Below are 27,685 nucleotides of genomic sequence, written 5' to 3' on the forward strand. Positions count from 1 at the left end.
ATTCCTTTGCTATGTCAAGCACGTTTCTTTGTTGACATACATTTCCCTCAGTGGGAAATTCAAACAACTCTTTCCTACCCTCCGATGCAAATACGAGGGTGGGATAACTTATTGCGCAAACTTTGTCGATCCTTCGATCTCGGAGGGTGTAAATCACACATACACGGGAAAATGTAAATAACATCTTTTCATCGATGTAAGCACAGAACAGATGGCAATTTTTCCGACGTTTCATTCGCTATTTATGCGAACAAATAATTTACAAACGTTCCATTTAACGCGAGGACATTTTTCAACTTAAATATTTGATGTTAGAAAATAATCTTTTACGAATCTTTGCATTAAATTTATTTACTAATTGAATTTATTAAAAGAAAGAGCGAAGGAAATTTAGTTCACAAATTAAATAAATATAGAAATAAATGTTTTAATAAAATGGTAAATTAATAAGTGTTACTTATTAGAAACAAAATTATTAAATTTGCAGACTTTCACACGTACCTATACGAGAGGTCTCTGCTCTAAGGCCGTCTCTAAATTCCCCGAAAAGCCCCTTTATCAGGACTACTAAATTCCCGGCAGATCTTTGATCTCGACACATTTAATCTTGCGAGGAATTCGGCACAAGAAACTTGTTTTTTTTTTTTTTTTTTGCTTTGACTTTTCCGAATTTTCTCGTCTCACCTTTTCCGGGTGAGTCACCAGATAATGAGATAAGTATATCAACGAGGCACATTTTTTTTTCTATTTTCAAGGGCAAAATGCTTTTGAGAAACTACAATTGACAGACAATTGATAGTAATTGTAGATAAAAAATAGGCGGACAAAATTAAAAAATTAAAAATTCTGTGAAATCTAATTTTTAGTCACAAATAAAAGGAAGCAACGTAATTCAGTATAAACAGAGATACGCGAGTGACTATAGAAAAGTTTGCTGAACGTTTAATTTTATTTTCAATATCTTCCAAATATGTGTTTCAAATTTCAAAAATAGCTATTGTACTTTTCGGAATCTTACGTTGCACGATAGCTAAGTGTATGGTATCTTTGCTAAAACTTCTCTCCTCGTCGTTTCATCCTTGTCAAATCGTTTCAGAGAATTCTTAGGAAGCCTCGCGGTAATTTTCATAAAGCCGCTTCCACGGTATCGATTTATTTGCTCGGAAATGTTGGTAGAAAAATCATATGGGATTTTTCTGTACGATAGGATCGTCAAGGTTATTCAGATGATGGAGAAAGGAACTGTGGCGCCATTGATGAGCCACAAGTACGGTATATCCACGTGTTCTTTACCCCAGCTGTTGATGGAAGCTAACCGTGCCGCGATGAATTGAAAAATATAGTGTTTTTTTCTTTTTTTCTTTTCATTAGATTCAAGCATGCACGATAAATTGCGCAGATTGCGTAAAGAGTCTCTTTTTATAATTAAACGCTGCAGCGTGGCGTAAGACAATCAACGAATGTGGACCTTCGTTACTTTATAATTGGGAGGAACACTTTGCACATTCATTCCACAAAATGTACGACTAATTGTAATCTGAATTTTGTTTGTTTTTATTATTATTTCTTTCAGAAGTAATTAATCTGTTCAGGTTTCTAAATTATTTAAACGTGATTTATAGTAATTACGAACGACATATCGCGTGAATATTGAAAGTGGATATTTTCAAGAATTTTTTGAAGATATAAAATGTTTAATATTTTAGTTGCGAAATGGGTATATCTTGTATTACTGTACGATCGTGATGGATTGGGGCAATTTCCGAGTTGAAGTTAAGTAGCGGTTAGAAATGTCTCGTAACATTCGTCCATGTACATATGAAGACGTAGAGTGTCCGATTTTGAAATGTCAACCGTTCAAAGAGATATCGGAAACAAGTGATAATTATAAAACTGCCGTAGCAGAAATTAGTTGTACCGATTCGTACGTTGACGAGGGTCGTTTAAAAAAAAATACTCACGATGAACGATGAAATTAACGAAAATATGATTTACTTTCTATCTTCTCCTTCGAAATTCTACAAATAAATTCTAATTAGGTGTACGCAGACTTATTTTGACCGTGAGTGTATTAGAAGTCAGAAGAAATCGAAACGAAAAAAGAAACAACGACAGCCTAATTACCTTCCAATGGTAATGGTTCCCGGAATTATCGACCGAGCTTTCGATTCGGGGAAGACCCGTGGCCACACCGTTTCCTCTCTGGTTTCCGTGGATCTCGCGTGTACGAGGAAGGTAAAACGAAACACCACTTGGTTGAGAAGTTTCTGTGCCGGATATTGCGCAACCCGAATGGATTGTACGCCTATTACGAGGCGGCCATAAGGTGTTCGCTTTCATTAACGAAAGTATTTCTGCCTGGAATCCGCCTGTAAAAGGGCTATCGTCGCGCTTCGTTTTTCGTTGTCGCACTCGTTCGCTCGTTAATCATCCCGACGCTTTCGAAACAACGCGTTTTAACACCCGACGGCTTGGAAAATTTCTAAAAGATGATTCAAGCCTCCGGGAATCCATGATCGCGTGGCGCGATCCAGCTGGACGGGCGATAAAAAAGAAATTGTGTGAAATGGAGCAATTGGTGGAAAGGCGCGTTGCTGGAACATACGAAATGCTGGGCATTGCAGCGAAATTGCTCCTTTTGTCGGTGTTTTCTTTATGATATGTCAGTCTTCTTTCTTTCTTTTTTAAATATAATTTAAGATCGCGTTGATGTTCATTCTACGCGTAAGTTCGATTGCTTAACTCTTATTTCCTTAACTCTTGCACGAAGTTTGTAAAGTTACGCGAATAAGTAAATCTGTAATATTCACAAGAAATGAGTATAAAAAAGTAAAACTCAGTTCATTTTATTATTACGATTTAATATTGGGTTATGAGATATGTTGGTGTTGGTAATTGTATATAACTGACGAGAAGAGCATCCGATAGGGTGAAACTTGTGTTGACACAGTTTGAAGTGTAACTAGAGTATAAAGTGGACGGGGCTTTAAGTTTACAGTAGTTGCTACATAGAATTTGAATGGATATATTGTCGAAACGATATGAGAGATATAGAGATAAAATGCGAGAGAGGATTGAATGGCGTTAGATGCTCATTCTGTGTCACTATTATCCATTCATGAGTATGAATATGTTCATTTGTAAAATACAGTTACCGCTTTCTTCTGAATGAAATCTGATAGTTTGCGCATTCGCTGATCCGGGTATCTAGATTATCAACAAAGAAGCATTAACGTGATTTTATAGAACCTGTTTAACGTTGAAGCTGTTACAAGTGTTAAATGTACCTATAACCCTTTCAGCGTTTGAAAAGATAAAGCATATTTATAACATTAGTGAGATTAGCAGAGTATCGACATCTTCACCGATCGTCTCTTCACAATTATATGCATATTCAGACGTTTAATTGCAATTTCTAACGACATTTTTCATTCACAAAATAGGCAATTTTTTAACAACACCGTTGACAAATCTATTCTTCGAGAAATAAGCGCATAAAATGGATCGTAAAAAATCGTTGTACGAAAATGATGCCATGGTTTTGGAGAAACTTCGCAAAATGGCGCAAATTGCCAGTGTTTATCATGGGAAACGAAAATTCCAGCGGAACTCGAATCTTTCACACGTGGTTCACGCTAGCTTACACTTCTTTCAGTCCGTAAGAAATCATATTGTGTCAGAAAAATTATTATCCTAATTTAAAAATAATAACCTAGAATTCACGTAAGTACATATGTCTTCTATTATTTCGAACCCTATAACCGCACAAATAACAGCTACTTGGAACATTCTTTAAAATTTTTATACACCCTAATTTAAATCACGAAGAAACTGCACATCTCCTAAACATCTACGAATCTCATTATTTTTATATTCGACGTATTTTTCATTATAACCTAATTTCTAAAATTGAGAGAGACACCGTTTCTACAGACATCGCTAACCTATTTCATCCATTTCGCGTGTGATAATTGGCAGCGCGGCAAAAGAGTGTCACAAAAACTCGGCTAAAACGACACGAACGAAGAATGTGAAAATATTTATGAAACATAATCGCGTTTCTCCCAATAACACAAATGTTTCCCGGTGACTCAGGCCCTTCCCTCGCTCCTCTTCGCCGATTAATCGCTGTCCCCGATCCAATTTCGCTAGTCAACCGTGTTGCGCGCCATTTAAATATCTTTTTCGAGTGTTTAGTTGCAAGCAGGAAGTGCGAATCGAAGACACGCGCGTGAATATAAGCGAGCACAACTGTGTGACCCAATTTCTTCGAACGACTTGGCGAAATGTCACCAGAATGATTCAACGATAGCGAGGGCTACTGTCCATTTTATTATTGTTATTGTTATGTAATCGGACACGAGATCTCGACACGCGTCGATGTGTATCGCGAAAACACGCGTGTCAGCGGTCAATTTCACTCTACTTCTTCTTCTTCCTCTTATTTCTTCTTTTTTCTTTCTTTTCTTGTTGCAATTCTAAACGATCCAAAGATAACAGCGTGTTTCGGTGTACAATTACGTTCGTTCTACTTTTTCGCGGCAGACCGATGGGATTTTTGGGGCTGTTGCATCAGAGGAGCCATTTTACTTTGTTCACTGTTAAACTGCGTCTACGTAACATGGCGTAGGTTTGAGATAAACGTTGAAACAAAATTGGTACAAATAATTTATAGTTAAATGTTGGAATGTTTATTCTTGAACTATAGTAGTCTATGAAATTTGTGTAGATTATTTGTCTAGCCATAGAAATTTTTCGTCACATCGATCACCATGTGAACAGAAATCGTCGAAAAGAAGACGCATCTGTACCCTACTTGCCCGAACAAGGAAATCTAATTTTCATTATCTATCCATTGTGCATGATTGCGAGTGTCGTGGTAGGAGTTATCTGGCTTGTCACGAATGTCTTTATGAAAAATCCCAGAATCGTTCGTAATTTTACAGTTTTACCGTATAAATCACATTTCTCCAAAGTAATTTCTAATTAGTCCGTAAAAGTAGGTATTAATACTTGTATTAGAAATCTTGGTTTCACTTGAACCAATGATTAATCTGAGAAAGTACATATGTCTAATTACATTTGAAATATTTGTCATAAATAACGTAGGTTCTCGTACAATGTTTCGTATCAGCTGCTTTAATGCTGATACTTGGAATAGTCGAAATGAAACACGCGGATATATATCTCGATCTGGCTTTAATCACAGATCAAGAACTGCTGAAGCATCCTATTTTCATTCACAATTTTACCATGTGCTTGATGTCGATTTTCTGCATGGCCATTTACCTCTTACATGGTTGGATCCTTTTTGATTACTACGTTTCGGTACGTCTGAGATATCGTTGATTTTGGATAGGTTGTTGGTGAATTTATCAGACATTAATTGACCCTTTCGCTGCTGAAGCGTTTAGATGTTCATCGTGGCCGAAATATCTTTTGCTTTGGTGTTTTTGACAATTTAAAAATTTATCATTTTATTAAATTAAGGTGAAAGTGCGCAAAAGGCAAAAATTAAGGATTAAAGTAAGGTAAAAGTGTGCCAAAAGTCGTCAATAGTACAGTGCGAAAATATTTTCAAAACGCCTATAGGCGTCAAGGTTACAGCTCGAGAAAATATTTAAATCGCCTATAGGCGTTAAGGACAGCGCGAGAAAATATTTAAAACGTCTATAGGCGTCAAAGACAGCGTAAAACAATTTTCAAAGCGTCAAAGACAACGCAAAACAATTTTCAAAGCGCCTATAGGCGTTAAGGACAGCGTGAGAAAATATTTAAAACGCCTATAGGCGTCAAAGACAGCGCAAAACAATTTTCAGAGCGCCTATAGGCGTTAAGAACAGCGCGAGAAAATATTCAAAATGCCTATAGCCGCTAAGGGCGCAGAGCGAGAAAATATTTAAAATGCCTATAGGCGTCAAGGACAGCGCGAGAAAATATTCAAAACGCCTATAGCTGCTAAGGACACAGTGCGAGAGAATATTTAAAACGCCTATAGGCGTCAACAGCAGTGAAAGGGTTAAGAATTACTTAAAGACGTATCGAAGAATAATTCGAATGGATTAGTGTTATCAATAACATTATTTAGTGACAAGTATTTTGATCACAGATTAAAAAGCAAAGAAGTGATGACGATGTATCTCACGATTTACAAGTTTCCGATACTAGTACAGAAATTGATACAAACGAGGATCTCGAGTATCAAAAAGAAGACAAGAAACAGAAAAGAAAAGAGAAAGAGGAACCTGGTGAATTAGATCCAATTGCAACGTTCGAAACATTTACTTCATTCTCTGTGTCGGAAAAACTAGTAAGCAACGATAATTACTAAATAATTTGTTCTTGCTTTATAATTATGTTTTACTGTAGTAGTAACGATAGAAAGGAAAGGAATATTTCGTTAGATTTAATTTTTGTGGATTATTTAATTTTTATTCTTTTAGTTTTGTGTATTTTAAATACATTAAAAATGCCCTACATTTTCTCTTTATGTCATTCTTCTGCCATCTATGAAGTTTTACCTTTTCTATGGTGTCCATTACTTTCCAACCGTTGATCAAATCTTTTAATCTTTCGAATTTATCAAATACTCGGATATTTTTTAAATAGTATCTTTAACATTTTTCTATAATATGAATAAAACTATAAAATTGTAAAAAATAATAGAAAAAGTGTTATGAAAACATATGTTATGCTTTTCAGAGTGTACAGCAAGAACCTGTTATTTTTTACTGTTGCTTCGTCGATTGTTATAATTATCTAAAACACAAGCGTGAAATGGAGTATCCTTTACATGAATTTCAAGTTATTCACGTGATGTAAAATGTTTTGTGAAATAAACTAGAGTTACGAGTGCAAATAAATAAAACACGTTTGAAAGTCTGCTCTGACATCTGTGAGCAGTTATTTCAACTGTTGCTCTGACGTATGATGTCGGTAAAGTACATCTACTCTATGAACTCTAAAAGAAATCTTTTCCTGTCGTATTTTTTAAATAAATATTAATTTGTCAATAAATTACAAACGTGTACATTTCTAAGATATTTAATTTCTACACTGTATACAATAAAATATATAACAAAATAATATCGTACGTTTATAGTAAGAAAAGTGCTATTTTGCAAAGCTTAATTAATATAATTATGCAACGCAAATGAATCATAATTGACAGATACGTGTCTAATAATAATGCTTGCTTCTACCATTGTATGACAGCGTATGATTTAAACAGTTCTATCCTCATCATGCTTAAACCAGAAAAAAAGCTATTTATAAACCACACGTAATGAAAACACAGCAAATTCAACAGTTGTAACAGTTTCTGTATCGTACAAATACGAATTCATCGTTCAATTATATCACCATAAAAGTAAACAACACAAAACGAAATAGATTTATGAAAATCGAAAGAATTAGCTTGATTTTAGTTGAAAAACGAAAGCATAAATATGGGTACAAGTGGTCTAAAAATATCCTTGAGTCATAAATATCTGTTCTGACAGAATAGCTCTTGAAATACCATACTACCTCTTTTTACAAGAACCTTAAATTTCATTTTTCGATCTAGAAATCTTTATTCCTGTGCGTTTCATTAAATTTACGTAATACGAAAATCACTGCTTCTCTTCACATTTCGCAAAAATAACACAGTAAAACTTTGTTATTCGATTTAATCATTACATATGCTGTTCGGATAATCGAGTAACTGTTTTCGTATGAAAGAAAATTGTTTATTTTTAAATACTTTATAAGTATTGATATTAAAAAAAAGTAAACATTTTTTACAGAAAAAATAATTCACATAAACATCTAACAGACCTCAAATAACACGTGAAATAAATTATTACCATTTAATTTCGTTTAACCTAACTGCTAATCAATGTTCCGTCGATAATCGAATTTCCTGTTAATCGATGTTCCAATAATTGATTGCTCCTCAGATAATCGATATTCTACTGTATTACAGAAGATAATTTTTAAAAGAACACTACTAATTTTAACACTATCGATTATTCAGAAAGTTGTCAGGTAAGAAGAAAACACGAAGTAACAACAATTTAGTGCAACAAAGCTGAAACACCGGAGAACGAAGTCAAGGTGACAGAAAAGAGATAGGAAAACAGGAAAACAGGAAATAATTGTGTAAATAGAATGTATTTAGAAGCTTAAGCCTAACAACGTTTCGTTCAGTCCAGTGTTCTGAGTCGGACTTCAGTTCGTGTAATGGCGTTTCCTTTGTTCTTAGGTAATCTCTATTAAAGTATGTGACACAACATATGCTATCGCCGCGCGCCGTCGTAAATTGTGCGTAAGTATGAGTATGTACTTGAATTTCAGGGCATTCCGTGTGTGACGTTATCGCGCAATCAGCGGCATGATGTCACTGGTCAGGACGTAGGATCGATGTAAGAAAGTTAGCGAAAGGTGTGGTAGGAGGATTTAGGCGCGATTATTATTTTATTGACGCGATAGCAGGATTTTCGCGTTGTTCGCGCGACTCGTATAAATAACTATGTATCTTCGGGGAATTTAATTATGAAATTTAGGTGAATAATTTCGATCACATGTCGCACATAATGGCAAATCTGTGTTCGAAATTAGGTTAAGGGTAATTGAGAGGTTTTGATCTTTATTTAGACTCTTTCTTATCATCAGAGCTCTATTATTAGATTTTTAAATGCCGCAAGAGTGAGTTAATACCTAATTGTTTTCATTTTCACAAGTGTTTGGTTCTTTATACAGGGTGTTCACCATAACAATTCGTCACCATTTTCTAGGTATTTTTGATAATTTAATAAAAAGAAGTTGTAAATAAAAATTAATCAGTACCGTATCGGCAACAAATTGCAGTAATAAAAATTGCAAAATCATTGATTCTTCGGTGAAAAATCAGGATCACCTTCAGTTTTTTAAATGGAACTGATGGTATCAGATAAAATTGATTTTCTTCAGAAATTTGCTTAGAGAATCATTCTTAAATGTAACAAGGTTCCTGCTCTTTTTTAATTCAAGACCCTTTTTTTTCATTCAAATTTTACTCTTTCAAGGTATTTAAATTTTGCTCTTTTAAAGTACTCACTGCTCTTTTAAATTTCGATAAAAAAAGGTACGCGTTCTATTTAAAAAATTCAAAGTTACGTCGATATCTTGTAAACAAGTAGGTGATTTAAAAAAATCATTTCAACATCATACGTTCCTTTCGATATCGTGCAATTTCTGTATAAAACCCTTTTTTTCGTAGAACACATACATAAGTACCTACTTTAGAAGTTATTTGGTACAATGTTTCCAAGTTACATGACTCACCCTATATATTGATGCATTATCATTACGTACAATAAAGTGAATAATTTATATGAGTCACTTGAGTTAACTGATAATAAGTTTTTCGACGTGCGTATCAAATACAAACGAGACATGAATTGGAAAAAAAAAAATGTCGATTGCCGATATTTCCCGAAAGAAAATCTAGAATATCGTACTGGATAAATGTCGCAATGTGGGAAACGTAATTTGTAACAGTAATTCAACACCTAAAATAACGCGTAGTAAACGTTCATCAACAAGTATCCAACATGGTTAAGTAAAACTCGATATTCTCTTCCATGAAAACTAACGCCTTGCCATTAACTTGAATGAACTTGATCGCGTAACCAGTGTTTCTCAATCTGTCCATTTAACTTTCAACCTAACTGAAAACTATGTCGAGGATGTTAAGCAACGTCGATTTTATGTCCAATAAACTTGGAGCAATTATAATTTTCTTGGAAAAATTAGAACATACTTAAAGAACACCTCAATTAATCGAAAGAAGAAAACAGCAAATTTTCATTTCCATTACGCGACACCTAAAATACCTTAAGTTCCTAAATAAAATTCAAAATTCAAGATAATCGATCAGAATTTAATCAGAATTCTTTCATAAAATTTAGAATTCAAAGAGATTTAAATAAAGAATAGAAATGGTAAATAAAAGGTGTCTGCATAATTGAGAAAAATAACAAAGTTAAATAAAAAACACCATAATTTTTAATGACTTGTAAAAAATTTTCTCGTCAGTATGGAATTCTCCAACAGTCACTGCGCCTTACTTCATGAAAGACCGCGCAGTTTGAGAGACACTATACTATTGCAGGGATAACGTGAGTATAGTAAAGCCGAGGCTACACACAATGCCTGTGTAAGAGATCGCGTAAACGTAGTCGTGTTTCAGTCTGCGGTAAAAATCGGAGCTCAACGTCGCTCCTTTACGATCCGCGATCAGTCTTCAGCATCTAGTCCTTGCCCAACTCTCGTCTCGTGAGCATCTACGTGCAATTAACTGAATCGTCAAGTTAGAATTGTAAGTCCACTTTCGATCAAGACAAAGTAAAAATGGGTCAAGTTGAAATTTACAACATTTTCTGAATGGATCAAAGCTAAATTATTAAGAGAAAAATTAACGAATTTAACTAAATAAATAGGGAATGAAAATTGTGATAGGTAATAGAATAATTAATAATGAACACAAAATGGTATTCAAGTAGATAGTTTTCTGTAACACTTGTCAAATAAACGGTGCTCGATTTATCCGGGATATAATAATAAACAAAATTTCTAAGAAAAATTAACAACGTGATAAGTGTAAGAATTAATGAAATATCGGATTATATTTTCAATATAACAATCAAATTTTATATACTGAAAATTTGAAGTTTGTCGTTTGGCTACATAGAAATTTTGTTTCAAGAGTATTGTAAACTTAACCCATTTCTATCTTCTTCAAATACTTTTTCTCTCACATGTCAAACGTAGGAAAGTTTTTGCTATTGGTTTTTCTTGTGCACAGTGTAATTATGTGTGCTTTGTAACGAGAAGTGGCTTACGTTTTCATTTATAACGTGTGCTTGTTTCTTTCGCATGTGTTGCTTGTAGAGAGGAAATTTCACGTATTCGCTAAATGTTTACCTTCGACCAATCTCCTGATTGGTTCAAAGTGCCACGTAATTGACAAATATTGGAGTAATTTACTTTGAAATTAATCATACGTAAATAACGTACTTTATTCCTATACTGGCGAACTTTATACTTTAAATGTACGACTCGTGAACGTTTTTTTTTCCTTTAACAAAATAATAACAAGCATCTGTTTGAAATGAAAATTAAATACATTTCATGTTGCAATTATTTGGAGAATTTGTCAAATATTTTAATGGTTTCTATGTGAGATATAGTTATGAAACTAGAAAAAAAAGTCGCAAGTTTGCGATATAAAATTCAGGCTTCAGAGTGACAGCTACACTCTTAAACATCAGGTGATAATGCGTGTATACATTCTTGTAAACGGAGTATCAGCGGCGAAACGAGTAGCGTGCATTTTTAATCGAACTGATTTGTATTCATATGCGCATTATTTTTAGCTGTACCGCACCTCTTCTTTCAACACTCGCAAAGAAGTACGCCGAGATTACTCACCGCTCGAGATTTATGAAATTATACATACATTGTTACATTATGAATGCTTATAGAAGTTTAATTTAATTGTCTAATTGCACTTGTAGAAATTTAACTTAATTATTTAATTGCACTTACAGAATTTCAATTTAATCGCAAACTTACAGAAGTTTAATTGACGCACTCGCGAATTGTTACGTTTAAATCGTTTACGTTACACAAATTTTGATCTCTTTAGAGAAAAGATAAAAGAATAAAATGGAGAAAAATGTTTCAATTAGAATAAAAGAAAAGAGATCCATTGAAAAATTGAGTCAAGGTTTTCGGGCCACTGACAGAGCAAGTGAAAGTTCAACTTTCTTTTCAACGCTAAATTTTACACGTAACGCACATCGCTGCAAATTTTCTTCTTACATATTTTCCTTCGTCTACTTTTCTGTTTTCATTAGATCAGACGAATATAATTCTTGAAAGATTTTACTTATTCCTGTTCCGAAGCATTACGCTTCTCTATTTTATTAAATACAGTTAGCATCAAAGAACAGCATTGAAGTATTTTATAATTTCATGCCTGGTGACGCAAACAATCGAAACATTCATTTAGCGTATATTTTTAATACGTGTCGATTATTTAAAATTTTTTTCAATTAAACTAAAGTTATACTTTCTAACTTGTAATTTTATATCTGTTAATCTGTTAATTACTCTGGCCACAGATCATTTAACTCGTGAATTGATACAGTGATTAATGCTCCAACGTGGTTCCATTGTAAAAAGAAAGATTATGTTATTTTCGAAATAGCTGAATGATGTATTTAGTTTTAACAATGAGATCATCCTTCTGCAATATTCATTCTAATTCCAAGCTACTAGAACTTCTCTTTTGTGTTGTACAATTCGTTTAACGACGGTATAGACAGTCGAGTCAGATGTTGACATCTCTGTCCTTTCTTTCTGTCCATCTTTGGAATTACATGGCCGCCCTAAATGACCACCTGTTCTACTAACCTAACTGCGCGTAAATACACAAAAACAAATTATTTCAAAATGTATTCTAGAAAGAGGAATTTTTCAAAACTTTTCGTAAAAGCAGGCACAGCCTCGCATTATAACAATGATTTGCTGCGAAAAAATAAGTCCAGAAAGCAGAATAAATGTTTGTTTTTGTAAAAAGCGAGTTTAAATACTGCTTCGATAAATGTGAATACAGTAAACATAATTCCTCTGATAAAATAAATAAATATTTTTAAAATTGTGACATTTGTCAATTATGCTCGACGATATATAGAATTGACGTAATTTTCTTTATCGCGAATCAGTCTTCGCGAAATTGTAAAAAAATTATTAAAAGTTTTAAACTTTTTCTGCTGATAATTTTCCAAATGCTGGGACAAATGTATTAATAAGACGAAAGAATAATATACACTGGTGAAGTTTATCAGATGAACAAATTATGCCTATTATTTACGTTCGCTGCTCAATGTGCGTACTACAAGAATGAATCATTCTAATGCTACGAGTGATTGCTCGCTATCTGTATCCTGGAAACTTATCAGACAGAATTAACAAGTACACTGCATTATACGTAGCTATATGTAGTTCCTTTTCTTTATCAGTACGGGCTGACAAAAATTCCGAAGAAATGAACGAACGGTTGTTTTTAACGCTGATAGAGTAAACATCATGCTGTTAACGATGCGAAACGGTTGATTAATTCTGTGAAAAATGAACGTGATTTGTGCAAGCATTCGTACAGTGTGCGACACAACTGTTTAATAATGAAATGCATTAATTTTCTCTTATCGTTTGTGGAATTTCTTTTCAAAGTGACACTGTCTTGCAGTATGAACTTTTGCACTATATTATTGAAAAACCCACTGGCTATCTTTTATTACATTCTCTCTTTCACTTCGTACTGTTAGCAATCACTATTTATACACACTTGTCTCATACCTAACTTATTAGGTTGGTGCGTATGAAATGTCGCCAATCCTAACATTTGCAGGACTTTTAACTCAATACAGCACCTACTGCAGTAGCTTCAATCATAAATAGCATTCTAATCTATATGTACAAATGATCTTTTTCCGTGATTAACCACTTATCGCTCAGATCTTTTTCAAATTTATCGGCCAAAAATGCACAAATTTTTTTGCATACATTCATATTCTCTGGATATTGTAACATTTTTTCTACATTTTCAGCGGTGTGCGAAGTACTTTTACTGAAACAGACAAAACAAAGCGAAAGATGAAATATAACATAAATAATTCTGTTTCGAGTATTACAATTTTTCAAAAAATTTAGCAAAATTTACTAAAAAATAACAATAGTAACACTAAAAAAAAAAAAGAAAATAAATCTCAAAACTGTAAAGGAAGACACAATAAGAAAAATTAGCGAACGCTGGTCACTCGAAGACTAAAGAAATGCAAAACATTCTGGATATTATCATTGTTTATTCATTCAATGTACAACGAATAGTGCTAGAAAGGCAATATATGTACGTGTTTCAGTACAGATATTACAGCTTCGATTCAGAAATACGAATGGCCAGAGTAAGAAAGCCGCCAAACAGCGAGCGTATCGACTCTGCCCGTGACAATCACGGACTTATCCAAATTGGCCGTTTCGGCGTGCCCGTGTATGTCACGGGCGTGAGCGATAAGTGGTTAAGAGGTCCAGTTCACGTGTGCGTGAATAAGTTAGAGTAGAGGCAAATTGACCGCGAATGGTCTAAGCTGATCTTTTCTTTTCATACGCTGTATTATTGAATATTATTTTATAAAGCCTTATTCCATTCGCTCACTTGCAACTAATAATCTGCATGAATTCGTAAGCGGAGCATGATGAATTTAACGTTTCCCTCGTCCGTTGATAAGCTGCGTTTCTCGTTGAATCGCAGTCGCTTTAATCACTGCTCCATATTTTTCTCAGAATTTTCGGTATTTTTCGAACAATCGTTTAACCACTCGCCAACTTTCTTCAAGCCTCTAATAACTAATCTTCCGAATCACTTTTCAGTTCGAAGGAACCTCCTCTTTTTGTACCAGAATTCTCCCCATTTCTCTGAGAATCGAATCGCTATTTATCAAATGTAATCTAATCAAGAAATTAGAGAGCATCGATTTTTTATACTTTCAAAGGGTTACAACGCTTGGGTACATTTAGTACAATTTTTTGTACGAGAGAATCGGAGAAATATTATCTTTCATAAAGTCTCGACGATTACTGTTGTTTTATGTTATATATGGTTAAGGTCAAAGAGGTGTCGCGAAGTGCACGTTTTTCCATTAATAAAACGATTGCGACAATTTCAGTTTGTTTTTCGTTTAACCTGAAACTGATTCTAGTCGTCTAAATGTTCGTAGATTGGCAAAGTTCATGCGATACGAGACACGGTTAATCAGATCGTTCGCTGAGATTTAGGAAATATTGATAATTTATCGTTATTGTGTACAGTGTTGGTGACTAATGTGCCTGAGATTGATTTCGTTGTGGTTCCAATTTTGGTGTATTGCTGCAGAGGTATAATATATTTCGTTACCGGGGTGTACCAAATGAAATGCAATTTCATCCACTTTTACCCATTTTATAATTATAATTTCGCGACGTTTTAGTAATATTAGGAATAATAAAATATTATTTTAATATTAGTAATAACGAATATTAGTAATAATAAAATTCTCTGGTATTACTTATTTCATTTCTTGAATCATTTCTATTCTTTGCAGATACGTGAACCAAAATGTCGTTTAACAAATCGCATGTCCTCAAACTGTTGCAATTGGTAAGTATTAACTTTGAAAAAAATAGATCTTTGAAAGTATTTTAATTTTACGAATACTCAACCTAATATTTAACTATCGCAAAATTCACTCAAATATTGAGTAGACGTCTAACAGAGTTTCGTTTCGTTTCTTTAAACAAAGTAAACGAATAATATCGTTTAAAATTGAAATCTTCTACGTAGTAGAATAAATAAATTATTTGAATTACAATCACGTCGAAACGTAAGTGCCAACGGTGAGCTTATTTCTTTTGTAATTTTTCTCAGCCTGACTGATGAACAATTTTGCATAGTTCGCTGGCCAGAATTTTACGCTTCTTCGCGATTCTCTTAAATCAGTGACAAACGTTCATATCTCACGAGTAAAGTGAATAAGTTAGAAACGTGCTTCTTTAGCCTACCAGAACAGAGAATGACATAATAGCTGGTAATTACCGTGCAAGAGATTCTCTTCTTGTTATAGTCGCACCTCGGACCGGAAATCAATCGCAATCCAAGTTTCCGTTAGAATTCCTAAGACTCGTACGCAATGCAACGCGCGAACTTTCTTTGTGATATCGAGTATTCTGATTTGCATAATTTTTATCACGATTTAGCAGAAATCGAATAGAAATTTTCCATTTTTTTAACCGTAATGCGTTCTTTCCTTCGACTTGGGCCAAAAAAGACCGAGAGACCTTATGTGTAACAATTTTTCAACGTAAACAATAGACGTTCAGTGTAATATTAAGGGAATATTAACTTGGTAACGGTAAAAGTTACTAAACTCGGAAGGCGATGGGTCAAAAAAGACCCGAATACCGCACTATTTAGGATTTAACTGTGCAATGCACAGGTTTGCTTGGATTTCATTAACGCGCAGAAAAGAATAAATTAATCAAATGCATCGATAGAAAATCCTGTATCAGAGTAAAACATTATGAGAGCGATTTCTTGAAATATTTCCACAATGCCAAAGATAACGTAAAAAGACTGTGTCGTTGTAAAACAACCAGTTTAAGATTTTAGTTATCTGAATATATGGAGTATGCAAATTTGTCACGTATTTACTTTTACGCGTTATGTAAACTTACAAGTTATTAATAAACTTTATGCTTTTGGTATTAATAATACGTTACAATTATCTCGATTAAAAATGCTATGAAAAATTCAGATTCAGAAGATAACTAAATACAGTTAAAGGCAATTTTTTCCGTATCTTCGATTATTTACAATGAACCGTTCTATCGCTAAATATTCAGAGCCTCTCCTAAAAACTCAGACTTAAAAGAAAAACTGAATTTATTTAATGGTAACTTTGTCATTATTCCACGCTAACGAGTATTTTCAATGAACCGTTCTATTCCTAAATAGTCAGAGCCTTTCCTACGAGATCAAGATCGAGCAATTGTCCTATCAAAGGAAATTCCGTTCCAGGAATGTGCTTCGAATCACATCGTAAACTGGACGTATGACGTAATGTTAGTATGCAATTAATTAACAATGCCGTACGCATGATGGCGAGGTGAGCAGGGCTCATAACGCGTGATGAATGTAACATTAACTGTGACGGAGGAATACTTTCTATAAAGAAGCGACGTTTCCCTAATGCGTCTGTTAGCGACGACTGGTTGTCTAGTTAAAATTTACATCCTCGAAATAGAATCAACTTCCTAACTAGAGCACGAACGTTGAATTCTAATACGTTATTTATGCTGGTATTGATAGAGTCGATGCACTTGTTTCGTTGGTCCACTTTCGTACAGTTATCATTAACTTTTAACAGTGCTTACCTATAACCCGTGTTTTGTTCTATTCTGTACAGTGTTATATTGTTCACTGCGAGCAGTTTTACGCGTATATTCTTTCGCAAGATAACTATACTCTGTTCAAAATTAGAGTAACCTCGCTTTGCGCATGGGACGCGTGCCTAAGGCAGGGCTAGAACCACTAGAACGTCCAAACCCCCACTTAACCACCTACGTTTCTCGCGCATGGGACGCGTGCCTAAGGCAGGGCTAGAACCACTAGAACGTCCAAACCACCACTTAACCACCTACGTTTCTCTCCGTCTTACCCTTTGCTACGCTCTTTGTCTATGCGCAGAATGGACGAGAATCGGTCCGAGAGCGAGGTTACTCTCATTTTGAACGACGTATACATTGATATTCCGTACAAGCAGTATTATTACTTCAAATCAGATGCTGTCGTTTAAGATCGGGATATTAGCAGCATTTTAATTAATATCTGATCGTTCGTTCGTTATGCCAATCGTAAGAATAATTTCATGTACAGTAACGCTCGAAAGTTTAACTGACGCAAAATTGAACGTAACTTTGGAAGTGACGTGGTGTAAAGTAATTACTCGGACGAGTTGTTTAATAACAATATATTTATTCCAATCCGATAACGCTTAACCTAATTTTGAGGTGTAGGCGACGCGAGTCTACGACAAAAAGCCCCGTGCCTTTTTTCGGGGCTCCCTTAAGAAGACTTCCCTGGGAAAGTCCCAGGAAGTGGGGACGCGAGCCTGCATTGCCGAGGCAATACTCTTGTCCTCGAGGACGAAGAAACTCGGAGATGTTTGGAAAACCATCTCTCGATTCTTCACCTTGAGGGCCAAGAGTCGCCAGGCCTAAGTGCGTGGCCCCCCGTGGCGGTCGCCACATAACTATAGGAAAAAGAGGAATTAGGCGAGAATGATAAACTTCATTTTGTTAAGTTCGATGTAGAACTTTGGATTTGATGAACGGAATTAGATTTTCATCGAGTTGAATGAAACGAATTGAAATTAATTGAATTACACCGCACTTTTGCGTTAATACGAATAGAACTGGAAAAATCTGTAGAAAATGTAGAGTAACATTCTCTTCATAGGAAGCTTCATTTTTGAATAAATCAACGTTGAATATTCGTCGAGTACTCAAAATGATTCTTAATCCTATTCACAGAACAAAAATTTGTACAATACATGAAATAATCAGATTATGGCTTTTTTTTAAATTTCCAACTGTTTCATTATTTTTCTGAAATTTTCCTTTCGTTGTTTTCAGATTGTGGTGTGCGTCCTTATAGGATTGCACTATCACTCCTTCAGCGATGGAGGTAGACATAGTGCAATGATTACGATGGGCGCCTTTGGTGGATATTTAATTATTCTCGCGGGAATATTCCTTGGTATTCTTTTAGGATCTGCACTCGATCGTCGTTTGGTAAGAAAAAAATCAAATATAACGAACATTTTGCGTACATCCTACAATACCGTGACATTTTATTTCTTCAAAACTTACTGGAAACTTCTTACAGCGCTCGCTTTTTAACTTTCCCTGCGCTTTTCCTTGAAACTATCAAACACCAAGCAATTTTCACAGTATCAAGTCTTTCGTTACACTCTCAAATCAATTGATATTGCAATACTATTCCAACAGTTGAAATAGCGCTGAACTAGTACATACAATAATTTCATCAAATTATTTATGAAATGTATACAATTAATCATGAATGAAATATTTATGAAAATTAATTTATCAAATATCCTAGTATCTTATTAAACTGAATGCCATTTTTGATAAATCATATTTCATTAGTCTAGAAGTCGACCAATTAACATACTCCAGATTTGATCATTTCTCCTATTCAAGATATATACAGTATTCTTCTATTTTCTAACATTCCTTTCTCTGTAATACATCGAATTACATACGAATGTAATATATTGTAAAGAAAAAAGTAACTTACGAGATTGTTGATTTACAGGACATGTTCTTTACCGTGGCTGGCTTCATCCTGTTCGTCTTGGCTGGTGCCTTAATTCTCGACTATTTCGCGAACTCGGTTTACAAAGGCTCCTTCCGTGACACTGGACTCGCCAAAGGATGCGTCAGTCTTGTCGAAGGAATTTTGTTTTTGGTAGACGCGGTATTAGTGTACCGAGGATCATCCTAAAAAAGAAGAATGTACCTTTTAAAATAATATCAGCGATCGTAAATCACCGATTCATTCTTGTATGTACTTCATGATAAGAAACAGACGAATTTTTCGTCAATGAAATACTGCCAAAGATCGAAGAAATTAATTTAATATTCAAGCAAACAGGCTTTCTTCCCTCGAACACTTTAAGGGAAAACACGTGAAACGTTAACTGACTCGTATAAAAGATTTTGTATAAAGAAAATTGTGAAATGAAAACTGTACAGGCAGAAGTAATTTTTTAAATAAAACAGTGTTTTGCGTTTCTGAATGTAAAAGCAAAAATTAGAAAGATTCTTTTTGTATCGTAAAATAGAACGATTTATTTACGATAAATTTATAGCAGATAGAAAACTAGTATTGATAAGAAATTTCGAGATATATCGAAACGTTTCTAACCAAAATAACAATACACAGAATATGAAACATTTATATACAAAGTTCGAAAAATATTAAAAAACAAGCTGTTTATTACTTTTAATGACAAAAGTGTATTTTAAGAGTTTATTATTATTTATGATAGTATCTTTACAAAATCTTTTATTTCATTTATACAATATATTCCAATAATTTCAGAATTTGCCAAAGTATTCTTGTCAGAAAGAAATTTTCTTTATTTTTCACACTTGTTACGATCGATTTATTCTAATTAAATCAGATTAAAAGAAAAAGTGCGAATAACATTTACTTACGCTTTCTTCGAATTCAAGTTTACGGCGTCGAAAGTGTAGCTAAATATTTTTCTTATAGAATAAACGGCAGTCCCTTTCTAATGTAAGGCCAGTGAAAGCTGTAATCGTGATTGTTACACATTAATTAAGCTACGATCACGCACTGCATGTACCGTAAGTTTGTTAAACTCGTCGAAATAACATCATTGTTTTTTATTATCTTATATCGATAACCTATTTTTTCCCCTTCTTGTCGTATGTTTAAGAATTAGTATTTCATAACGATTTCAGTTGTCGTTTGTTTTAATTTGTTCGTTAACATACGTCGAGAAGTGTGCATCTTTAATAAATGCGAAAGTTTAGTTTAACCACTGTTACAGTGAATTCGCCTACTTTGCGTTAACACATTGTACATATAATTGCATAAAATAAATCATTCTCCTTAATTCGTTTTTAAATGACTTTTATTTTACGCTAGGCAAGATTCTCTCGGAAAAAACATGGTGTTCTACATTACACCGCATGCGTGTAATTACATTCGAATTTGATTTTTGTATAAATCTGTACTCTCAAGAGAAAGTTAAGCTTATAATTTTTTGTAATAATTATGGATTAAATTCTGAGGTGTAAAAATTCAATTACATAAGTAATGTTGCACAATGTATCGTAAGATACTTGACAAAAAGTATCGTAACTGTTTAAAGTTGTTACCAATGAGAATTATTATGCTTTCTTCTTTTTTTTTATATAATATTTTTGTGTACAAAATTTTACCCACGTATTTGAACAATCAAATATTTGCGAATAACGCCTAAATGCTACTGTATAATGAAATAAGCTTACATTAAAACAGTAAAGAGATTGGAATCTTGTAACCGTCCAACGAGTTACTCGTTGCTTTCGATATATTTCGAGAGACACGAGTCGACAGAGGCTGAGTCGATATGGTCGGTAAGGTCGATCAGCTGCAATAGTCGATCGTGCATGGTTGCGTGTGTGCGGATTGCACCGCCGCTTCGAGCAGCAGTTTTATTTACTAATTAGAGTGCCGATGTGCGGTAGGAAGCGTTAAATGTGCGTGGAAAATGTCGAATCCGGGCGGTAGCAGGAGGAACGGGGCCATGAAGATTCGTTTGACGAGTGAGTTTATTAGGAAATCGCAATGAATCTAACAAGAGAGGAGCGTGAAAGTCGGCCGATAGCCAACACGCGTTGTGATCCTTTCCGTGTCTTCATTTGTTGTGTGTTTGTTAATATGGCCCTGCCGTAATCCTTACGGTGGTCTGTTTTTCGAGTAACGTTAGAACCACCGTTATGAATATCGAGTAACGCTTGATCGCTATAATACGAAAAGGAAAATACGCAAAAAGGTTTGACTAGGGTTTTCGTCCTTTGGTTATGGCAACTCCCTATCGGAGGTCAAGACCCCACCGTGAGCACTCCGGGAGACCGTAGACCGAAGACGTTAATTTTGGTGAATTTGTCGCACCCGCATTAGCTCTCCCTTGATATTTGACACTTCCCGGAGGGCTTGATACGTTACGAGCATTTTTCAATTCGAAATCGCTTGTTGCTGATTGATTCAATGGGGAATATTGCCAAGCTCATAATCGAATATGAATAGGCCTAATTAACAAATGTCAGACGCCTAGTAGTGATGTACGGCTTTAGTATTCGTTATACGAATGTATGATTAATATTTCGTTATATTTTACATTGTTAAACCAATTGTAAATATGTAAATTTATGACCAGTTCCATTTTACATTTACAACAAAGCATTCTTATTTTCTTTCCTCTTTCAAATTATAACTATTCAGTGTGCCATTGTCCATTAAAAAATGTCAAGCAATAAAGCTAAATGGATCAATGCCAAAGAAATTGTATGTGGACATTTTTATATTATGATGTTATATCTTTTGTAAAATGTTAAACAAATGTATTTATAAAAGAATATTGTTGTTATATTAAGTGAATTGATTTGTATATTATTATTCTTTATGCTACAAAAGTATATTAATTCAAAATAAACTTATGTATTTATTATGTATATTTCACAGTTTTATGTGCCCGTAATCTTGCCAGAAAAGATCTGTTTCGTGAGTATTCTTTATATTAAAAAAGAAAAAACCTATTGAAAAAAGTTTGTTTTTTAAATAGAAGATTTATTTAAGGCCTTCCGGATCCTTTTGCTAAAATAACTGTTGATGGTTCGGGTCAATGTCATAGCACTCATACGTGTAAGGCAACTTTAGATCCCATGTGGAATCAACATTATGACTTGTAATTACTTTTCAATTATTATGCATTTATATTACTATAATTTTCTATGTAGCAAATTTGTAAATTCTGAATATTTTGCAGATACATTGGCAAGGATGATGGCATTACTATATCAGTATGGAACCATAAAAAGATTCATAAAAAGAAAGGTGGAGGATTTTTGGGATGTGTAAGAATATTATCCAATACAATTCAAAGACTCAAGGATACAGGATGTAATTACTGTTTTGTATTTTTTAATATTATGTATACTATATAATTAAATACTATGTAATATTTAATGTCAGTTTTATAGTTTTTAATTTCGAAATTTATATATTTTATAGATCAGAGATTAGATCTCTGCAAAGCACATTCAGATGATACAGATGTAGTTAAAGGAGAAGTTGTTGTATCTCTTTTATCGCGAGATGGTCATAATGGTGCTGTGAGCAATACAGTAGGTCATAATGCTGTTGTTGATGTACTTGGAGATCTAAGTTGTCCAACTGATTTACCAGATGGATGGGAAGAAAGAAGAACTCCGAATGGACGACTTTATTACGTTAATCATTATACGAGAACTACACAGTGGATTCGTCCAAATGCGCGGTAGGTTTCTTTCTGACAATTGGTAGGTTTTTTTATACTGCATTCATTCATACACAGCTTAATTTTTGCAATAGACCTAATAATGGTATTATACCTACTACACCTGAACCACCACCGTTACCTTCTTCTGAACCTACTTCTCCCAGTGGCAGTGGAAGTCCTCCTAATATAAGACCTGAAAGTCCTACTAGATGTACACCCGAATGGAATGGAGATGGAACGCCTAGTAGAACGCCTAGTAGAGATAGTTCTGCCCCAAATACACCGAGAAATACACCAACTCAACAGCAAAACAGAAATCAACACAATGCAAGAAATATAACGCCAGCATCGTCAAGAGAACGACGACCTGTGCGAGCAGGCGACGAACAAAATGGCAATCAAAGTGGAAATGTTAGGTCAGACCGTGGCATTAGTAATGCTCAACCACGAAGGCCTAATCGGAGTAATAGAAATAGGAATAGCGTAATGGTTAATAACGAGAGGAGGTACGATCCTCCGCAACCACCAGATTTACCGAGGGGCTATGGTAAGTATCGAGTCTTAAAAAATTATACGAATATAGAGACAAATGCATAAATTGAACAAAATTGGTAAAAATAAATAAACTTCACAGAAATGAGAAAAACACAGCAAGGTCAAGTATACTTTTATCATGTACCAACTGGCTCGTCTACTTGGCATGATCCTAGAATACCTCGCGATCTACCAGCGAATGAATTGGCAAATGAACTTGGACCACTACCGAGCGGGTGGGAAATGCGACAAACCCAAAGCGGTCGTGTTTATTTTGTGGATCACAACAACAGAACTACACAATTTACTGATCCTAGATTATCAAGTCAGATCATAACTAATTTATTAAAGTAAGTTACTAATGAATGAAAACATTAAATTTATAGAAAAATAAATTTACAAATTGTATTTTTATAACAGTAGGCGACAAAATAGTACAACTAATCAAACTACGAGTAGTTCAAACAATTCAACTACAACTGTAAGTGAACCTGCAGAAGCAGACACACCTGCATCGCCAAGTATTCAATGCAATATAGTTCAACAAAGGCCAAGAATAGAAAATGGAAGTAATAACAATTCCCCAACGTGTAAGTCTTTCACTTAAATTTAATTAAACAAATTAATTTTAATTAATTTCATTATAATGTAAATGTAGAACATATAAAATTTACAAATATTATATCCAAAATTCATCAATTTTAATGCCATGATAGTATTGTCATACATTAATGCCATATAGAAACAAAACAAGAATATATTTGTGCATTATACAATTTTATCTTATCTCTACATGAGTATCTGTGTAATGGTTAGTTCCTATTATTAAGCTGTTTTACTCCAACAAAATGCGTATTCATTTTTGGAGAATTTCATTCATTAGAGCACATTTTTGTAATTATTTTCAACAAAAATAATAGTTTTATTTGTGTATTTTATATATTTAGTTGTTATGTATATATATTTTAGTGGAAAATACATCACCTCAGAGTGCTCAAACTGTATCGGAATTGCCCAAGGAACTAATGGACAATGAACTTCTGCCGAAATATAAGCGGGATTTAGTGGCAAAATTGAAGTGTTTAAGAGCAGAATTGAATGCTCTTCAGCCTCAAAGTGGACATTGTAGGCTTGAAGTATCAAGGAATGAAATATTTGAAGTGAGTGTGCTATTGTGATCATCGTTAAAACGTAATTTAAAAGTAACGTAGTCTTCAAATTTCGAAATTTGTCATATTTAATGTGAGAATTATAATAATAATTTTGTCACTTAAATCATTCTTTCAGGAGTCATACAGATTAATTATGAAAATGCGGCCAAAAGATATGCGTAAAAGACTTATGGTAAAATTCCGCGGCGAAGAAGGTCTCGATTATGGTGGAGTAGCACGGGAATGGTTATATTTATTGTCGCACGAAATGTTAAATCCACAATATGGACTTTTCCAATATTCGAGAGACGATAATTATACACTTCAAATCAACCCAGATTCGGGAATAAATCCAGAACATTTGTCGTACTTCCATTTTGCTGGCAGGATAATAGGAATTGCTGTTTTTCATGGTCATCACATAGATGGTGGTTTTACAACCCCATTTTATAAAATGTTGCTTAATAAAGCAATTACTCTTACTGATATAGAAGGAGTTGATCCAGAATTACATAGAAGTCTCACGTGGATGTTGTAAGTAGAAGAAAAATAAAAATCGCGTATTACTGTTTCATAAAACAAATAAAAATATTATTTTCTTAATAGAGAGAATAGTATAGATGGAGTATTGGATGCTACATTTTCAGTAGAACATAGTAGTTTCGGAGTGTTGAAAAATCATGAACTAAAACCAGGTGGCAAAGACATTCCTGTAACTGAAGAAAATAAAAAGGAATACGTCCGATTATACGTAAACTATCGCTTTATGCGAGGAATTGAGCAACAGTTCCTGGCACTACAAAAAGGATTCCACGAACTAATTCCACCTCAGTTACTAAGACCATTTGATGAAAGAGAGTTAGAATTGGTTATCGGTGGGTTAGGAACTATTGATATCAACGATTGGAAAATGCATACACGACTAAAACATTGTACACCTGATACACCAGTAGTAAAATGGTTTTGGCAAATAGTGGAATCTTACGGGGAAGAAATGAGAGCTCGATTACTTCAGTTTGTTACTGGAAGTTCCCGAGTTCCCTTGCAAGGTTTCAAAGCTTTACAAGGTAAATACTTATATAATTTAATTTTTTTGCTTATTACTCTTTTTCTGTATAATAATCATTTGGTATTGTTTACATATTTTTATAGGATCAACAGGAGCTGCGGGTCCACGTCTATTTACAATTCATGCTGTTGATGCACCGTCTGAAAATTTACCAAAAGCGCATACCTGTTTCAATAGAATAGATATTCCAGAAAGTTATCCAAGTTATCAAAAGATGCTTGATAAACTTACACAAGCAGTTGAAGAAACTTGTGGTTTCGCTGTTGAATAATAGGTAAAAATACCCTACTGCATTTTACTTATATAGTGCGTGTATTGTACATAATTACTAAGGTCATACATTTTTATAACAGGAAATATTCATCGACAGATTTTACTGTCGTTAAATTAAAAATTAACTTTTGAAATACCAAGAGATGTTATTTGAGAAGAGTACGAGAAGAGTTAGTATTATAGAATGAAAATGTTAATACGTAAACCGTCAGAATTAATTTTGACAATGTTTTTGTACAAATGTCCGAATGGCCTTGGTGGTAATGACTTCTAGGTGATTGTCGATTGGTACATTATGTATGTGAACACTCTTGTGATTTCCACACTTCGTCCATGAACATTTAAATGAATGGTTCCTCAGAAGTTCTGGTTATATTGGTCTTTAACTATTTATTATTCAGTGACTGATAGAAATGTGCAAAAATTACAATTTCATTGAGGTAAATATCTTGATTGGCCTAACTTTTTGTTTTATTTATATTAATAGTGTTTTTCATCATAACTCTAGGATCAATAATTTACTTTAAGATCACCATCAAAGAATTAACTTCATTGTTTTCAAGGTATGATAGAAAATATAAAAATCATGCATGCACAAATATGTATAGAAAATGAATTCTTTCACATGTGAAAAACATTGTTCAATCTTAGATGTGTTCATGTTCATATTTTATATTAAACGAAAATATTAGAAGAAAATTAAGAATCTCATCAAATTTCAAATTTTGCAACATGCACTATCTAAAACCAATTTCTCATAATAGGACAATGTATTTCATTCTCGAAAGTTTTCAATTTCTCTTTAATCAAATGTAATTACAATATGCACAGTCAATTAATAATTCCGTATTAACAATCTTTCAAGTAATAGAGTTTAGTAACAGATTAAGAATATATACTCAAATTCACGCTATTATAGTCAAATATCGGGTAAAAAAACAGTGCTGGGAATCTAGTATTTTATAATGTATTATTTTAAATGGGTCATGGTGACTAAGGGAAAGATACAAAATTTGTATATACAGCATGACCTACGATGCAAGTGTTAAGTTTCTTATTGTATGAATACACTTGATGAATGTTCTTAATAATCTATAAGAACATGCTGATTTTGTTTCAGTTTTATAATTTTCATTATATTACAATCAGCTGTAAATTTGATTGAATATCTGCAACATAGATTTAAGATTATTAGGAAAATATTCTGTTAAATTATTTTAATTAGAATTGAAATTAATAGACATGCAATACTATCATCGTTGGTAAGAGAGAAAGACGTGCGTGTTCTCAGTATTAAAAATTACTTTTATCGATATACGGGCACTTGCTTCGAGGAACTTTGTAACGCAATCGGCAAATTTTGTTATTGCTGCGCAATTCGTACTGTACGACCATTATTGCTTGTTTAGGAAACAATAGTACCGAATGCGTTAACAAAATGTAAATAGTAAAGTGTTTAATATAAAATTAGTAACACGAGCGTATAATGTATAAGCCATGTAGTTGGTTTTTGCACGATGGTTCTAGTATAGGTCACATCGTGAATCGTGTACATTAGCTTTAATTTAAAAAAATCGAACACATATTTAAGGAAAGAGTTTATTCGACGAGTTTATGTAAAGTTAAAACGATTTTGCTCGGATCGACTCTTTTTATTCTAGAAGTTCACAATATAATCTATACTTTACTAGTTTTTAGTAAAGCATAGAGACAATTATTTATCGCACGAAACCTTCGTTTAGTCTCTAGCATTTACTTTTACTGTAAAAATATCTAGTGGCTGATAGCACCAATTATTATTTCGTATTATTATTGCATTATTGTATTTTATTCTGCACATAACTGTGATGAAACATATCGTGAAAAGAGAAGAAACAGTGGGAGACACCTTTTAAAGATGTGTTTTAAATATTATACACGTTTACACGTACTTTTTTTTTTTAAACCTACAAATGTCTATA

The 27,685-nt window shown here is 33.7% G+C and overlaps 3 protein-coding genes across 3 annotated transcripts; all 3 read left to right on the plus strand.

Annotated features, from left to right (window-relative positions):
- Positions 1-1,166: 1,166 nt before the first annotated feature.
- On the plus strand, positions 1,167-6,822 carry LOC108575090. The gene is made up of 5 exons (XM_017937805.1): positions 1,167-1,272; positions 4,743-4,975; positions 5,110-5,328; positions 6,110-6,310; positions 6,703-6,822. The coding sequence occupies exons 1-5, from the start codon at positions 1,167-1,169 to the stop codon at positions 6,820-6,822; spliced, it is 879 nt and encodes a 292-aa protein (XP_017793294.1).
- Positions 6,823-10,272: 3,450 nt separating this feature from the next.
- On the plus strand, positions 10,273-19,496 carry LOC108575101. Its single transcript, XM_017937817.1, has 4 exons — positions 10,273-10,342; positions 15,168-15,223; positions 18,256-18,414; positions 18,959-19,496. The coding sequence occupies exons 2-4, from the start codon at positions 15,182-15,184 to the stop codon at positions 19,145-19,147; spliced, it is 390 nt and encodes a 129-aa protein (XP_017793306.1). The 5' UTR covers positions 10,273-10,342; positions 15,168-15,181; the 3' UTR covers positions 19,148-19,496.
- Positions 19,497-20,897: 1,401 nt separating this feature from the next.
- On the plus strand, positions 20,898-25,874 carry LOC108575098 (E3 ubiquitin-protein ligase SMURF1). The gene is made up of 13 exons (XM_017937814.1): positions 20,898-20,982; positions 21,902-21,940; positions 22,016-22,124; positions 22,206-22,339; positions 22,451-22,715; positions 22,790-23,244; positions 23,332-23,581; positions 23,652-23,821; positions 24,201-24,391; positions 24,519-24,916; positions 24,989-25,449; positions 25,535-25,725; positions 25,805-25,874. The coding sequence occupies exons 1-12, from the start codon at positions 20,928-20,930 to the stop codon at positions 25,720-25,722; spliced, it is 2,715 nt and encodes a 904-aa protein (XP_017793303.1). The 5' UTR covers positions 20,898-20,927; the 3' UTR covers positions 25,723-25,725; positions 25,805-25,874.
- The last annotated feature ends 1,811 nt before the right edge of the window (positions 25,875-27,685 follow it).

The sequence above is a fragment of the Habropoda laboriosa genome, unplaced genomic scaffold, assembly GCF_001263275.1.
Source record: "Habropoda laboriosa isolate 0110345459 unplaced genomic scaffold, ASM126327v1 scaffold258, whole genome shotgun sequence".
NCBI lineage: Eukaryota > Metazoa > Arthropoda > Insecta > Hymenoptera > Apidae > Habropoda > Habropoda laboriosa.

Coding starts and splice junctions, on each gene's coding strand:
- LOC108575101 (XM_017937817.1), top strand. CDS start 15,182: ATGTCGTTTAACAAATCGCATGTCCTCAAACTGTTGCAATTG. Junction 15,224..18,255: donor TCCTCAAACTGTTGCAATTG/GTAAGTATTAAC, acceptor CGTTGTTTTCAG/ATTGTGGTGTGCGTCCTTAT. Junction 18,415..18,958: donor CTGCACTCGATCGTCGTTTG/GTAAGAAAAAAA, acceptor GTTGATTTACAG/GACATGTTCTTTACCGTGGC.
- LOC108575098 (XM_017937814.1), top strand. CDS start 20,928: ATGTCGAATCCGGGCGGTAGCAGGAGGAACGGGGCCATGAAGATTCGT. Junction 20,983..21,901: donor CATGAAGATTCGTTTGACGA/GTGAGTTTATTA, acceptor TATATTTCACAG/TTTTATGTGCCCGTAATCTT. Junction 24,917..24,988: donor AGAAGTCTCACGTGGATGTT/GTAAGTAGAAGA, acceptor TTTTCTTAATAG/AGAGAATAGTATAGATGGAG.
- LOC108575090 (XM_017937805.1), top strand. CDS start 1,167: ATGTTGGTAGAAAAATCATATGGGATTTTTCTGTACGATAGGATCGTC. Junction 5,329..6,109: donor TTTTTGATTACTACGTTTCG/GTACGTCTGAGA, acceptor TTTTGATCACAG/ATTAAAAAGCAAAGAAGTGA. Junction 6,311..6,702: donor TCTCTGTGTCGGAAAAACTA/GTAAGCAACGAT, acceptor TATGCTTTTCAG/AGTGTACAGCAAGAACCTGT.